The sequence below is a fragment of the Danio rerio genome, chromosome 3 (genome assembly GCF_049306965.1).
Source record: "Danio rerio strain Tuebingen ecotype United States chromosome 3, GRCz12tu, whole genome shotgun sequence".
Taxonomy (NCBI): Eukaryota; Metazoa; Chordata; class Actinopteri; order Cypriniformes; family Danionidae; genus Danio; species Danio rerio.
The window spans coordinates 38302620-38320447 of record NC_133178.1 but is presented as its reverse complement, the minus strand read 5'-3'; the positions used below and the strand labels follow the sequence as shown (position 1 = coordinate 38320447).

At 35.1% G+C, this 17828-nt stretch overlaps 1 protein-coding gene across 12 annotated transcripts in view; it reads left to right on the top strand.

Moving 5' to 3' along the window:
• The window catches only part of arhgap23a (Rho GTPase activating protein 23a), a 142060-nt gene that overhangs the window by 79798 nt on the left and 44434 nt on the right, over positions 1-17828 (top strand). For all 12 annotated transcript variants that reach the window (XM_073944899.1, XM_073944906.1, XM_021474705.3 and 9 more), the window contains exons 2-4: positions 3070-3267; positions 10438-10462; positions 12277-12369. In XM_073944899.1, coding sequence (XP_073801000.1) covers positions 3070-3267; positions 10438-10462; positions 12277-12369 — 316 coding nt within the window. The remainder of the gene's footprint in view (positions 1-3069; positions 3268-10437; positions 10463-12276; positions 12370-17828) is intronic.

Here is a 17828-nt window from a genome sequence, read left to right as displayed (position 1 = left end):
ATCTGTACTGTACATGACATGGGCCTGCTGGTTAGAACATTCCTGCAGAGATTTGCATGTGTCAAATTGTAAAAGTAGACTTTTCAAAAAAATAAAAAATAAATAAACAATCTCCTACTTAATAATAATAATTATTATTATTAAGTAGGATTTTTTTAAATTTCTTAATGAATATCCTGCAGTAAATTAGGCCTGCATCTATAAACGATTTCTATGATTTATATTTGTGATTAGAATAAGTGTTAGTTAAGTAATTTGTTATGGAATATTCTCAATTTGTAAAGGAAACTTATAGGTCTCTCATGTTGTTTATATATATTTCAATTAATATGGAAAGTTTTTACGTGTGTGCATGTAAAACAATATAATTTGCACAAAGAAATTATGGATTTCTTCTCTAAAGAAGTGGTAAATCCACCTCGTTTAGAGCATCATTTTGGACGTTTTACATTATAACTAACGTAGTTTAAACCACGGATCTGCAACACAGAAACTACGGTTTTGGAACTCATCCCTACATTGTTCTTTTCCCAAATGATGCATGGTACTATGATAGTTCAAACCGCGAGTTATGTTATCTTTTAGAAGACGCACCCCATTTTGTTACTTGCCCATAGGTTACAGTTTTTAATTTAGTACAAGTTTTAACAGATTCCCAATTTTTTGGTTGTTGTTTTGAAACCATTATTCATGCGTTTATTTCCACACGATTAGATTATTGTAATTCTATATACTTTGGTCTACCTTCATTTTCTATTTCTAGACTTCAGATGGTGAAAAATGCGGCCAACCGTTTGCTCTTGAGTAGCCACAAATATGACCATCACACATTCACACATTCATTTCTGAATAAACTATGTATAAAATTTCACTCTTTGATTATAAAACTTTGTATAACCTAATGCCACCGTATCTTTCTGATCACTACTAAGGCCCAAACCCGATCGCTTAGATCAAATTCCAACTTCCATCTATTGCAAATACCCTGATCTCAACTCAAATGCAGAAGCGATAGTCTGAAACTATTTAACAAGTTACCATTAAAAATCAGAATAGCACCCACTCTATCTGTTTTTGAATCGATGCTAAAACTCATCTTTTTTTGAGTGCATTTAACATTCCCCAATGGCGGTTTCAGGCTATACTAAATTGCTTCTTTCTTGGAAACTTTTACTGTTGCTATTATTGTTTTATATTGTTGTTTCTATTGTAGTGTATTGCTGTTTTTACCTGCTACTGCCATTCTACAGCTCCTTGGTCGACTTAAGGTTGTAATTTAGTGTGCTCTAGAAATAAACTTTGATTTGATTTGTTTGTTTGTTTTTATGATAAATGATAATAAATTAGCATTTAAAAATTAGCACTTTTCTAAAATTCGAATCTCATTACATTATATGTAATACTGTAATAACTTAGTGTAAATGCACATTTGTAGACAAAAAATAGTATGATTAACACTTTGACAAAAATGTAGTATTTTGTTGCATCAAAAAGTGTGGTAATGATAACCATCCAAACAAGCTAATTTAGCACAAATTAGTGCTTAAAATGTCACTAAAAGCAGTTTTTAAACCTCGAATAACTGCAAATAGATCTGCTTTTTGAGAAAAAGAGCCACCCCTTTTAATAGGCTGGCCACAGGCCTGTAGTAGAATTCATTTTTTAACTGTGAACTAATGAGGTAAAGAAACTTTCATTACATCATTGATTCCACACAATATCCAGGACTTTTGAAAAAGTCGGTGTTAACACTTGTCTATATATGTGTGCTCATGCGTGCAAAATGGTAAGAATGCAAGTGAAAGAGAGAAGGCTCAGACATAAGCAGAGCCAAATGAAAACAGTGTGTGAGACAGAAATAGAGTGAGAAGCTGAGCGGGGGTGAGGCTGCGGTCGGCTTCAGGACCGCTAGATTATAGAGGAGGACTTCTGCTGAGTGCAATGAGATGTGAGGAATAACTGGAGGTGAACTGTGTGTCTGCTTTGTATGAAATGAACTGGCAACAACAACAAAAATCCCCTTCGGTTTATATACAGTGTATGGCGACTGGCACCATGCTTGGGGAACTTCCTGGCCTAACCAGATACTTCATGTTTTAGTGAAACCGCAGGGGATGGTGAGGTTGTTGATTTTAGGATGAAAAGGAAAGAGGAAATTTTTTGGTGCAAAAAATAGGGAGATGATGATGTCACCTTTCTAATAAAAGTACTCTAAACAGATGTTTTATTCAAGTACTCAGGGGACTCTTAAGTGATTTGAAGTGGTCAATATTTACTATATGCTTAACCAAATTAATTAAAATTTTTAATTTTATTTATTTATAATTTTATTTCTTAAATGCCTTTAAGAATGTTGGCATAAACTGAAATAACATCATAGTCCCCGAATTTTATTAATTTTTAAATTATTTTATTTTGTTAATTTTTTTATTTTTATTTATTTATTTTTTTTATATATAAATTTTATAAAAAAAATATTTTTTATTGTTTTATTTCTACATTGCCTTTAAGAATCTTGGCATAGCCAAAATAACATGATAGTTCCCGAATTTAATTAACTGTATTTCATTTTTTGGATTTTCATTTTATTTTATTTGTATTATTTTATTTTAATTTTTATTATTTTATTTTGTTGATTTTTTTTTTCATTTTTTATTAAATTTAATGTATTTGTTTGTTTTATTTTATTGTATTTTATTTTATTATTTAATTAATTAATTACCTTTAAGAATGTTGACAAAACCACAATGACATCATGGTTCTCGAATGCAGAGAGATTTGTCCTGCACCCTCCTCATCAGCTTCTTCTCCTCATGTACACAAGTTTTGTTTGCACAGGTGGCGTAAGTAGACTGACAGCTACAAAACAGTTGGGACGGCCATTTAGAACAACAGGGTGTTATTTCTTGCAATTATCTACCAAAATAATCTCCAATTATCACATTAAACGTGACATGTTCATTAACTGTTGCTTTATATTTGCATTAGCTGTTTTCACTTTGTAGTTGTTTTGGACTGAATGAATCAGGGGTGAATGTCTAATTCAAGGTGTCTCTGTGTATCTTCCAGGCAAAAGGGCGGAGAGATGGGCTCTCTTCATCCAGTGAGAACCCTCGGCCGGTGGTCCGGAGCGGGACAGATGGGCTGGGCGTGTCCTGGCAGGGTCCACGCACGCTGGTGCTCCAAAAGAACTCTCAGGGCTTCGGCTTTACTCTGCGTCACTTCATCGTTTACCCGCCAGAGTCCGCTCTGCACACCACTCTCAAGGTGAGGAGAATAAAAGCTGTCACAAAATTCAAATATAAGAACACAGGACAGAAAAACATTCAGTAAGATGCAAGCTAAACAAACTATCCCTGTCACAAGTAGTGAAGTATAGTATAATAATGTCGTTCCCGTTGTATGTCCTTGTTTTTTTTTTGGACTATTACTATATCAATTCATCTTATTTTTTATAGTGCTTTTACAATGTAGATAGTGTCAAAGCAGCTTAACAAGTTCTAGTAAATGGATTGTTAGTCTGGATTTCAGAGTTGAAGTTCAATTTAGTTCAGTTTAGTGTGGTTTAATTTTCATTGCTGGAAGTCCAAACACTAAAGAGCAAATTCATCATTGCGCAACTCCACAAGTCCAAACCCAGCAAGCCAGTGGCAACAGTAGCGAGGAACAAACTTCACCAATTGATAAAAGTGATGGCAAAAAAAAAAAAAAATTCAAGAGAATTTGGAGATTTACAACTACCTAACCTTTCTTAACCCCAGTGAGCTACAAATAAAAATTAGGCATCATTTGAAAGAAGACACTTTGATGTTTTACTTTGACACTTTGACACTTCAAGTTGCTTTATTATGGTCCAAAATAAGCTCAAAAATATTAGAAGTAATACATTATATTATATATTTTACATAAGTTATACAAAAAGTGTATTGCGTTCAATATTTGCTTTTCCAAATACAAACACAGGAAAACTTTAATGTAAAAACCTTGAAAACCTACAAACATGAAATTGAGATCAATTCTCAAAAATGATCTTCCCAAACTAAAACAGTAACAGTTGCTGAATAATTTGGTGTAAATTCACAGTTTATGTATCTTTGGAAAGAAGACATTTTAGGTTTTACTATTCATCATCTAGAGTTTATAATGCTCAAAATGGAAAAAGTTATCGATGCTTAAGTAATGTAAAAAAAAAAATGCACCGCACTAATATACTGTATATGAAATTAGTCCTGGAGCAATACAGAAAAGTAATAGGTTAAAAGCCACACATCTCCCGAGTATATGTATTGAATTTGATGGTGATATCATGCAAAACGATAATTAATTTGAGACAGTAACTTTGTTCCATCCACCTATTTTTATGCACATTTTGCATATTGGCATAAAAAAACGGTTGATGGAAACGTCATGATGAGCATACATTTTGAAAATGTGCATAAAAAACATTCGCATAACTGCATGGGATAAACTTTTTATCTGATTAGAAAAGATGCCTATAAACTTTGATGGAAACACTTTTACCGCACAAATTCCAGTTTGCGCATTAAAAAAACGTAATGTGATTCTGTTATAAGAGATCATGTGATGATGAAAATGTGTGCGAATGAATAAACCAGCAGGCTGAGCACACTGTAAAACATCTGAAATGTTGTTTTGGTCATTCTAAAACGCCTGAACCATTTCAGTATTAGTGTCATTATATTATTAATGACCTCCAAAATCAAAAGTGTCTGTGCTCTCACACCTTCAAACGGCACCGCGTGTTCACTGCGTGTCAGGAGGATTGCCTTCTGAGGTGCAAGTCATTTATCCAAGTAAGAAAAGATTGACGCAGCTTTTCCTACTGCAGCACATTCAGTTTTTACTGTTGATATTTGGCACCAGTTAATCAGGAAGGGGGATGGAAACTCTGCTTTATTTGCACGTCTTTCATGCAATGATCCAGTTTTGAGCATAAAGTTCATCCGCATTTTTAAATGGAAACATATCTAGTGTCTTGTGATTTTCTCTTTCTCCTTGGACAAAAAAAAGTCCTGCTGCTCATCCATGTGATGGCGGTGACTGTGGATTCACACAGTACATGTTTTTTCATTCCAATGTTTTCCATTGGTTTTATAAGTAAACATGCTCTTGACAGATGTATGTTTGACTGTTAGACTTGCACCACTTAAGATGTGGTGTCAAGCTAAAAGAATTTGAACTTTCACACACTGTAACTTTTACATCAAAGTCCTGGGGGAATGTTTATTTTAGCTCACATTATTCTTAAGGTGGAAAATTAATCCATGTAAGTAATCTTTGCTCAAAGTCTGACCATTTGCTTCTGGATTTGGTGTGCTGGTCAGTCTGTTGATGTCATCTTGAGGGCTTCTATTGCAACTGCATAGCAATATTTGTAGCCACGCCTCTCTCACCGTTAGTTTGCTGTGAGGGAATGATGCACAAAAGAAAGCTCCGCCCCTACACAATATTCCATTTCAGTTGAAAGTACATGAACAAACTGAAAAAAAAGTCTCAGAATCTTCTGGTTCATGATGACTGTAATGGCAGTTTCAAAGTAGTGGATAATCAGAAGAACTCTGAGGCGGAGTAGGCATTGTGAGCCTCTGCAAGTTGACATGACAACAATTTCATTCAGTGGCAACATGGTGGAGGCGGCAGCCGTAGCTTTTTTCAAAAGTTTTGAAAGGCAAACCAAAATTAAAATGTATTATTTAATATATTCTTTACATCGGCGAGGCAGTGGCGCAGTAGGTAGTGCTGTCGCCTCACAGCAAGAAGGTCGCTGGTTCGAACCTCGGCTCAGTTGGTGTTTCTGTGTGGAGTTTGCATGTTCTCCCTTCCTTCGCGTGGGTTTCCTCCGGGGTGCTCCGGTTTCCCCCACAGTCCAAAGACATGCAGTACAGGTGAATTGGGTAGGCTAAATTTTCCGTAGTGTATGAGTGTGAATGTGCGTGTGGATGTTTCCCAGAGATGGGTTGCGGCTGGAAGGGCATCCGCTGCGTAAAAACTTGCTGGATAAGTTGGCAATTCATTCCGCTGTGGCGACCCCGGATTAATAAAGCGACTAAGCCGACAAGAAAATGAATGAATGAATTCTTTAAGAGGTTAGTTTACCCAAAAATGAAAATGCTTCTATTAATTACTCACCCTTATGTTGCTCCAATCCACTGAGGCCTTTATCTTGGGAACACAAATGAAGATATTTTAGATGAAATCTAAGAGTTCTCTGACCCTTCATAGACAACAATGGCCCCAAGATGTTTAAATTCCAGAAAAGGAACCAAAGGAACCAGTTTACAGTATACAACACACTTTGTAGAAATTCTGTGAATGAAACTGCACAACCCAAAAGAAATAATACTCATCAAAAGGATAAGAGTTGTCTCTCTGTAGAACAGATATTATGTATTTTGTTTTATTTGGCATTTTTGCACTTACGAAGATAAAATCTTCATTATGGATGTGACACATCTCCGTTACAGATGTGACAGATGTGAAAATGCCACTTGGTGATTTTGGAAATTCATATTAAATTGTTTGAAAGTCTTGACAGGGACATTTTGAGTAAATTTATAATACTGTAAAAAAACAAGCCTAAGCAAGCAAGGTTTCAATATTTTGGTGAGGTTGACATTTGCATGGATCAGTTCTTGTGCTCATTCAGCCTCAAGGCCTTGTGCGTTTAAAAACCATCCTTGTTTTTAACAAAGAACCTTTTATTTGTCATTATGGCTCCAGCAATATTCTGGTTTGATCATGTTTTTGAAACACAGAAAGACTCATCCGTCAGATGCATTTTGTTTAAACGTGGAACTATTCTTAAAATTTCTGAGGCTTAGCTAGTAGTAGTAATGACTGTTTGATCTAACAAGGATTATTCTGCAAAAACTTTTTTAAAAAGAGATACAGTGTATTATTCTGTCAATGCATATTAGAAATAGAGGGAAAATTAAGGGTTTATATAAAAAAATCTAATAGCGTCTGATCACATGACATATGGGTCAATTAATCATATAATCAGAACTTGTTCAAAATTGGCAGTAAAATAAGTTACAGTGTGCGGCACCGTGGCATAGTGGCTCACTGTTGCCTTACAGTAAGAAAGTCGCTGGTTCCATTCCCTCATTTCTGGATGGAGTTTGCATGTTCTCCACATGTATGGGTGGGCTTCCTTCAGTTGCTTCGGTTACCCCTACAGCCCAAAGACATGCGGGATACATGTAGGTGAACTGAATTTACTAAAATTGATAAAATTGTATATAGATTCCTTTCTTTATTTAAACTTTTTGTTCATTAAAGATTTTTGTTTAGCAGTATCAGTGTATCTAGACTGTATTTCAGCAGAAGAGATTTGGTGTTTTGTTATTTTATAAAGAGTGTGCTATAGTGTGTGTGTGTGTGTGTGTGTGTGTGTGTGTGTGTGTGTGTGTGTGTGTGTGTGTGTGTGTGTGTGTGTGTGTGTGTGTGTGTGTGTGTGTACGTGTGTGTACGTGTGTGTGTGTGTGTGTACGTACATGATGCTAACAAACAAAAGCCCCATTATGACTGCTCTATATTGCTTCTCTTCTCTGAGCAGCTGCTGTTTGCTTTCCTCAGTCAAAAGGCCTGTTTCTTTTTTGTTTGCCTGGTACTGCAGTCACTCTGAGCTGGACCGGCCTGTACCAGGACTTCCTGAACAATGTATTCTAACCAATTCTTGCCCAAAATGTTTCTAGCGGTCCACATGCTCACATGACTGCATGACTCTCTCCATCTGTCACCCAGCAGCTCCACGTGGACTTTCATTTTGATCTGTAGGCTGGATGCTGAATATAAATCTTAAAGCTGCGGTCACTTTTGTACCCATCTGTTTGCCCCCTGTCTGCCTGTCTTTCTCCGGGACGGCAAAGCCTCAGTATTGTGTGAGTTTGTTAGGAATGAGCCCAGTCAGCGCAGACTAAACATTGGGCTGCCCACTTTAAACTGCCTAATCAGCGCTGCGTGTGTGTGTGTGTGTGCGATTTGAGCCTCTGGTTGGTTGGTAAAAGTTGTGTGTGTATGTGTGTTTGACCTAAACTGTGTCTGTTGTCTTTATATTCTAAAAGCTTTGTCATTTCTGGCCCTATGGATAGATTATTGTTGTTGTGGCTTTTCTTGCAGAGGTTTATATATGCTTGCTGTGTGCCTTTGTGGCTTATAGAAGAACATCGGATAAAAAGAGTGCTTAATTTTGTTTTCAGTGCTGACCTCTAGTGCTAGGACCGTGTTAGTGATGATGTCATTTTGGTTTTAGGTGAGCTGATAGGGATCAACGCAATTTAATCCAAACTTTTTCCTACTGTATATATCACATTTGCCATGGTTATATTTTCAATTTATTCGTTAATATTTGAAAACCATAAATTAAAAATCATAAATTTCATTGACTAATGCAGTATCATTTGTAACATTTTTATAACTTATTACAGTAAAATCTCATTTATTTTGCAAGTTCAATGCTTGGGGTGCTTTTACACCTAGACGTTTGTTTCAGAACTTGTCTCATTTCCCCTCGTCAGCACGGTTCATTTTTGGCATATGTGAATGTAAAGCAATCGCTCCCAGATCACCTGAATAAGGTGGTATTGGCTCGACTGAAATGAACTTTGGAACAGATCGAATGTAGTTCTTTCCATTAAACAGAAATTGGAGGAAAAGGGTTATTAATATTCTGGAGGGCTAATAATTCTGACTACAACTGTATATATACAGTTATTTTCTACCCTGCAAAGGAAAGAGAAATAAATACAATAGAATAAAAATATGAAACAAACTGTGATTTAAGCATCTTCACTCTAAGAAAAACACTTTAACTACAAAAATCCTTCAATCAAGAGCAGAGAGGAATTTTCTCGTCGTTTGATTAATGATAAAACAGGCGGCAGCATTTCGCACTGTCACTTTAATGGTTTCTCTTTTACGTGTCTTTTGATTCTCAACTCGTTTGTTTATTACGAAAATAAGGGTTAATATGAATAATTGCTAATCACCACGTTTTGACACCTATTTGACCATTAAAGCGCTCACGTTAAGATTACTTTAGATGTCTGCGCTCCTCTGCTCGTCTCAGTGTGCGAATGAGACCGAATACTGACACACATAAGCACGCGGTCTTTCGCACTTTTGGTATATGATGTAATAATCGTTTATCTCGATTAATGGTTTTTCATAATCTTTAGAAGCCATAATCAAAATCGAAATCGGATTTTCGAATAATTGCACAGCCCTAATATATATATATATATATATATATATATATATATATATATATATATATATATATATATATATATATATATATATATATATATATATATATACAGTTGAAGTAAGAATTATTAGCCCCCCTGATTTTTTTCCCCAATTTATGTTTAACGGAGAGAAAAAAATTTTCAGCACATTTCTAAACATAATAGTTTTAATAACTCATCTCTAATAACTTATTTATTTTATCTTTGCCATGATGACAGTACATAATATTTGACTAGATATTTTTCAAGACACTTTTATACAGCTTAAAGTGACATTTAAAGGCTCATCTGGGTTGACTAGGTTACCTAGGCAGGTAAGGGTAATTAGGCAAGTTATTGTACAGTATAATGATGGTTTGTTCTGTAGATTATAAAAATATAGCTTAAAGGGGCTAATAATTTTGTCCCTAAAATTGTGTTTAAAAAATTAAAAACTGCTTTTATTCTTGCCGAAATAAAAACAAATAAGACTTTCTCTAGAAGAAAAAATATTATCAGACATACTGTGAAAATTTCCTTGCTCTGTTAAACATCATTCGGAAAATATTTAAAAGATAAGAAAAAAATTTGAAGGGGGCTAATAATTCTGACTTCAACTGTATATATATATATATATATATATATATATATATATATATTTATATATATATATATATATATATATATATATATATATATATATATATATATATATATATATATTTATATATATATATATATATATATATATTTTTTTTTTTTTTTTTTTCATTTAGTTACATCATAATTGTAACTTTTTTAATTGTTAGTTGAATTTAAACAATATCTATGCTGAATAAAAAGTATACAAATAAGTTTGGCTTTTGACACATTATTTAAAATATGTGGCTAAGAAATAGCTATACATTTTTTTTTATTTTTGGTGGGGCCAGTAAAAATTTTGGCAGGGCAAGTAAAAATCTGAAAATCTGGGGTAAAACTGCTAATTGAGCATCCTTTACAGTAGTTAAACACTTAAAGAGTCCATTGTCATTTTATTTTTTATGTTTAATATAGTACTTATTACTAAAGGTGATTACTCACTTAATTGTGTTGTATTTTGCAAATGACTATACAATCATTTAAGTTTAAAAGCTGTGTACTTTTATCACAATGGTCTAACTCTCTTCTTTTTGTTTCCTGTTAGGATGAAGAGAACGGGAATGGAAAGGGTGAGTCTCTCATTTACGTTTGTTTTGAAAAGTCTCATTCATAGCATGTCAATTACAGTTATTACATCAAATTACTTATCATTTAAAGAGACAGCGTCACTTATCTGAGTCGACCGAAATCCACATGACTTGATGAGCATGTGTTTTCCTGTGTTTCCTCATCCTCTGCTTGTCATTTTTCTCTCAGTCAGTGAATGACCTGAGGTAAATTAGTGCTATAAACATCTCTGTCACAGATTTTCGGCGCCCTCTAGAGAAATGTTGCATTCATGCACAGCTCTCCATCTGCATTCAGATCAGTCTGCTTTAAAGAGGGCTACTGAAAAGAGTGTGATTGATAGGAGACAAACCGCATGCCATCAAATTTTTTTTCATATGAAAATGTTTCCCTATTTCAATATCTAACAAACACTTTATCATTTTGGAGTACTAGTAAATTTACTTCACGTTAAAGAGATTCAATTTAGATTTATTATCATCTACTCTCTTTTGATTAGTTCCAAATTTTTAGTTAGTTTCTTCTGTTGAACACAAAAGAAGATATTTATAAGAATGTTGGAATCAGGTAGTCACTGAATTCCTGGACATTTTATTCCTTCTATGGAATGGATATCAATGGCTACCAGTTTCCATGATTTTTTAGAATATATTCTTTTGTGTTCAACAGAAGAAAAAGAAAGCCTTTGGAACCACTTGAGGTTGAGTACATTTTCATTATTTTGGTTGGACTATCACTTTAAAGTACTCTTAGATGAATATAAATGTCCAGATTTAATGGAGAATAATTGTTCTTTGCACTTTCCATAATGGAATAATGTTATATTACTAGATCCAGCATCTAAAATCCAACGCACACACACAGGAGCTCCAGATCATAGAGATTTATAAGGGCTGAGAATGAAATCTGCTTATGACAGATCATCTGATGAAATAAGACCAACATTGATGCTACAATAAGCCCCACAGTTCCTAGATCAGCACATGCTTTGCTACCTCAACCTGTTTGTAAGCTGATACTGCCTGTCCTCATCTTTATCGTGCCATCATGAGATACTGGCATCACTATGAGCAAAACACATTCCTCAGTGCCAGTCTAAACATCAGTGAATGTGCTGCTGTACAATGATGTTAAGCATTCTGACTACTGAGAATTATGCTGCATAGTCATTTTTGTGTATTTAATTTGTTTTGTGAATTATTGTATTGTTGATTTGACATTATTGTTTCCATTATGTAATTCTCTGTACTGTTTTGATTTTTTTTAGATATCTTTAAAAATCCCATATCTGACACATTTATTAGCTCTGAACACTTTTGGTTTTGTGTTGTCTGGATAGATATACAGTATATATATATTATTAAACCTGTAAAAATATCATCAGTAGTGATTACAGAATAAAATTAAATGTAATTCAAGCTTTAATTTACAGCTAATGACAGATTTAAAATCACATCATTGACATTTTAAAAGCACAAATATAATTGAACAAATAACTAATGTATTAATTTATATTTAGAGAAAGCTCAAATAAAATGATTATATTTTTATTTGATATCAATCATCATGTTGTTTAGCCTGATTTTAGATCCTTTTAAGCTTCAACTGAAAAACATCTGATTACCTTTACAAAGAGTCGCATGATTTCAGATACTCATTATACGTCATACATTTTAATTGGCACCTAATCTGATCAGTAAATTTGATTTTGGTTCCAATATTTTCTATATAGCCTCAATTTTTTCATTCTGTCATTATACAGGTTTTGTTGGTCTATGGTTTTCAACAGGGTTGTGTGTTTGTGTGTATCTTGTAGGGCTTCAACGAAGTCGTCTGGAGCCCATGGACACAATTTTTGTGAAGAATGTGAGGGAAAAAGGCCCCGCTCACCTGGCTGGCCTGTGTACAGGTAAAAAAAAAAAGAATGTGTGTGTGTACAGTACAGCTATGAAACATCTGTATTTGCAGCTGGGAATTGATTGCCATGCAGGGACAGTTTTTACTTTTACAATGTCAGTTTTTATAGTCATTGATTCTAATTTTGTTCTCTTTCATAATAAATATTGTACTTAAAGGATTAGTTCATAAAAAATTAAACATTTTGTAATTAGTTACTCACACCTTCATGTCATACTTATTCCCTGAGAGCTTTGTTCATCTGCAGAAAACAAATTAAGATATGTTCAAAGTCCAGAAAAGCAACCAAAAACATTGTCAAAACAGTCCATGTGACTTCAGTGGTTCAGCTGTACTCATACAAAGCTACAGTGTAGCTGTATATAGATATAAGCTATATAGATATAGATATAAGCTAACAAAGTTGTGATTGATTGGCAATTTTGTTGAAGCATTAAGTTTGAATACATTCAGTGGACAAGCTCCAGACCCATTTTTACACCTACAGTATTTAGTGTTTTCGCTTGTAATCCGATTGTCAAAAACAAATCAATACCAGGTATACACGGGAACGTAGCTCACAAAACCCTGCAGTTCAACAGAAATTCCAAGTAACTGTTGTTGGAATGCTTTTTATTCTTAGGTTTACACGTGTTTGTTTGCAGTGCTTGTTTGTGTGTACATGTCTTTGCGTGCTTAATGATTTTTTGCTTTGATTACACTCAACACAGTGGACTCGTGCATACATACATGAACTCTTGTTCAGACTTGCCTGCTAAAGTCAATGCTGGAGCGGTTCTTCTTCAAAGCTGTCACAGATTCACAGGAATGCGACCTATGATGCCGCTGATACGGCATGACGCACTCGGTCATGCTTCCTGTTTGCTTATCATGTCAGCTGACTTAAATCAGCCAAACCCAGAGTATTTCTGCTGTTGACAACCGCAAGAACCGAATAAGTTTTGATTAGAGAGATAAAGTAATGCAGAGTGATGTGTTTACATACAGGTATAAAATCCTCAGTTGTGGTATATGGTTTGTTTTCAACTAAACACTCCCAGCATGACAGAACGAGGCTCACTATATTTTATGTGTGCTTGTGTGTGAATATTGGTTTTGGTGTTTTAAAAGTAGGGATGTCCCGATCATTTTTTTTGCCCTTGAGTCTGAGTCATTTGATTTTGAGTATCTACCGGTACCGAAACCTGATCCGATACCATTCACGCCTGCTGTTCTCATGTAAACCCACCAAAGGCCATTGATGACTGACTGTTTGACTGACTGACCGATCGACTGACCCACCCTCCTCCTTCCCTAAACCCAACTAATTGTATCGATTGACCCACCCACCCACTTTCCTAAACACAATCAACAATTTTAAAAGCAATCCAGAAAAAGAAAAGCCCTAGTCTGAGTTTTACCACGTTTTCAGATTACCATATTCTTACCCTGTTATTTTTTTTTTGGATTCTGTTTTTGTCTTACCTGCTTTCTGAAACCATTCCTCACCAGACTCGAACCCCGTCGTCGTGGTCAACTCCACTGCGTCTCAAGTCTGCAGATGAAAATGGCAAGCTAATGAGACAAACTGGTAACAACGGGAAAGCCCTCTATAGTGTGGAGATAAGCAGTCAGCTGGTAAGGGCAAAAAGGAACGGGGTCATACTGCCCCGTAGCCTTCATTTAAAAAAATTAAATGCAGCCATATGTAGCTCTGGCTACATAATTCTCAATCTCCAGAAACGTATATAGAGCTACGTTTTTAGAATGAGCCCATGTTGTAATTATGTAGCCAGAAGTACGTATGGCTGCATTTGGTTTTTTAAAATGAATGCTGCGGTGCGGTATGACACCCCCAACATATGACTTGAGACACAGTTAGGGGTTGACCGTGGCGGTGGGGTTCGAGTCCAGCGAAAGCAGATAGGGATGCACCGTTATAGATTTTTTGGCCGATAACGGATAACGCTTCAGACTTAAGGGCCAATAATTATAAATTGCCGATAATTATAAATATTTCAAAATGTTATATTTTTATACAGCAAACTTAAAAAGATTGAACTGCTCTTATGAATGGAATAATCTATACTCTAAGCAAAAAAGCAAAAAAAATTTAAACATAGCAAGGTGATTATATAGCCCTATATTCACAATTACACATAAATCAGCATGCAAAAAATAAATCATTTCCTTTTCTTCATTGCAAATTTTCATGCAACTTGACTGTTGCATAAAAATAATAGGTTAATTAACAAAATGGGATTTAATCAACAAGCAAATTAAATATATTTTAAATAAGGACTAAATCCAGCTCAAATGTTCTTGAATAAAACCTGTTACAGTTAAGTACATATGAACAAATATGTCATGTCTGAAAAAGCCTTTTTAGAGGTGTTTTGACAGTTCAGAGTCACCGTACAAGCGAAAAGCTCAATACAGAGAGTATTACTTTAAAATGTGGCATAGATTCATCCTATTTGGCGTTTTAGATACTTTTGAACACATGTAGCTGCTGTTTGTCGACCTGACAACGCTTCTCTGTTCGTTCTTGCTGTCAATTGCGGGACAAATGATCGATGAAAAGTTTATGATAAACCGCTGTGAGTTTCACTCAACTGCGGACACAGATTTGCCCTCAGAGTCAAATTTTGATTCAACACCTGATCATTGAGCTCAGATGAGTTTATGACAAACACTGAGCATAATATAAAGATGGCGTGTGTGTGTGTGTGTGTGTGTGTGTGCGTGTGTGTGTGTGTGTGTGTGTGTGTGTGTGTGTGTGTGTGTGTGTGTGTGTGTGTGTGTGTGTGTGCGGTGACGGCTCTCACGCGCGCTCATTATAATCAATATCAATATTCCGATCAAACTGAATACAATATATATATATACAATACATAACAAATAATCATATTAGATTACAAACAACTGTTATGTTCATATGTGTTGTAAAATGTGCGGGTCCTTTAAGGGGCAGGGCTGCAGTGTGAAGCGGAGAGGGAGAGAGACAGAAAAGAGGAGCAGATTTTTTTTCGCAAGGAGACTATTTTCAGTGATATTCCCTCTTTGGTCACTGATTTTGTTGTAAGACACGGAGAGTGATGAATAATTGGGCCAAACTACATGTGTCCTCTTTCATTCATCAGTTGCAACAAAAAGAGAAGGGAGTAAACCCCGAAACTAATATTATTCGGCCCTGAATAAGTGTATCTTCCCTGCTATCTCTAACATAACAAAAAACAGAGCAGGAAATGTTTACACATGTAATATTTTTTCCTGAGGAGATTTAAAACAAATACACAATAACACTCAGTCAAACACATCTACAATGATAAGGAACATGGTTACTTACTGAGTTATTAATGCACAGCAATACCACATGAAGAAAGGACGGACTTTAGAGGAATAAACAATGTGAGGAGAGATCCATTAAAGTGCACTGAACAAGTCTAAACAAGTTCCGCCCACGCGTGCGTAGCAGACAGATCTGTACAATACCGTAATTTATCGGCTTAACGATATCGGCCTAATTTAGACATCGGATCGATAACAATAATCTTAAAAATAGCATTTATCGGGGATAACGATATGGCTGCCGATATATCGTGCATCCCTAAAAACAACAAAATTAACAAGTAAAAAACACGATGAGAATATGATAAGATCTGAAAACGTGGTAAAAAATCAGGTAGCCGAAAGTTTTTTTTTTCTAGATTGCTTTTGAAAACACTACGGTTGGGTTTAGGAAAGGAGATGGGCAGGGGAATCGGTCAGTCAATCAGTCAGTCGACAGTGGCCTCTGGTGGATTTGTAAAAACAAAAACTGCAAAAAAAAAAAGTATTTTACATTCTCTAGAAATATATATAGGAGTACTTTAGGAGTGTTTTTGTATTTTTGCCTTTTCCAAAAAGAATTAAAATAGACCATGTGAGTCACATTATAATCTGTTGATCCACATGACATTGGAAGACTTTTTTTTATTATGTTTTTTGTTTTTTTATGGTGTTTTATGTTATGAATTCAACCAAATGAATCAAATGTGTTCCATGGAGCTCAGATTAGCCAAAATTTTTACTTGACAGACATTGAATGGGGCATCTTGATCTATGTGTATGATTCAGTTCTGTGTATATCCAGTTTTTTTGAGATGCCCTTACAAACTGATGACAGCACAAGCAATGAATGCAACACTACTGCTGATGGATGTGTTTTAATATTACTGGTTATGATTAGATGAGAGCTTCCACTGACTCCTCAGATAGACTGCCGCTGATTGATTTGATCCTTTAACTTAACCTGGAAATGAACCCAACATCTTAGAAAAACAGACTGAACATATGGAATGAGTCTACTTGATCTTGATTATTCAAACTGACTGCCGTTGCTGTGTCTTTGAAAAGTATGTAGGCTTTAAAAAGAAATCTCGAGACACTAATTATTGCCAGTAAATTGATTGCAAATACTCCAATTACACACTGATCCATACAATCCTTCAGAAGCAATTGTTGTTTGCTTAAATATTGTTTCTTACATACACCAATGCTGTGTCTTTTCGATAAAAATGACGTTAAAATTGTGAAATTCATTCATTCATTTTACTTCGGCTTAGTCTCTTTATTCATAAGGGGTAGCCTCAGCGGAATGAACCGCCAACTTATCCAGCATATGTTTCCACCTTCCAGTTGCAACCCAGTAATGGGACACACCCATACACACACACACACACTCACACACACTACCGCCAATTTAGTGGAATTAATTCACCTATAGCGCAAGTCTTAAGACAATGGGGGAAACCGGAGCACCCAGAGGAAACCCACGCCAACACGGGGAGAACATACAAACTCCACACAGAAAGGCCAACAGATCCAGCAGGGACTTGAACCAGCAACCTAACCACTGCGGCTCTGTGTCGCCCAAAATTGTGAAATATACACTGTAAAATATGCTGGGTTCCACACAATTCTTCATGTTGTCCAAACACAAATTGATTGAGGAAGTTAACTTAACACATATAAGATAGATTGAACAAAAAACATGAATTTATGCCCAAAAAGAGAGTTTTTTCTATCTAATAAAGCTCGAAATAACATTGTTGATATAAGAATAGTGTTTTAGGGTTAGTTTTGATTGATTTAATATGTATTTAACAAATAAAAGTGTTCATTTTTTTAACAAAAAACATTGTTTTTTGAGCGGTAAAGTATTGACCTTATTCTGCGATGTGGAAGTGGGATTGTTTTTGCGATTGTTTTAGAACTTCCGATTCAGTTGCCTATGGGAGAAATGACTAGGAATAATAAACAGCAAATTGGTCAAACTACTTTCTCTACAAACAATTGTGTTCATGAGTATACATAAAAAGTAAAATAATGTAAAAAGAACATATTGGTTAGCAACATCAAAAAGCATAACCAGCTGTTTTTACATAAATCAATGGAAGTGAATGAGACCTGAAGTCTCGAGCCAAAAAG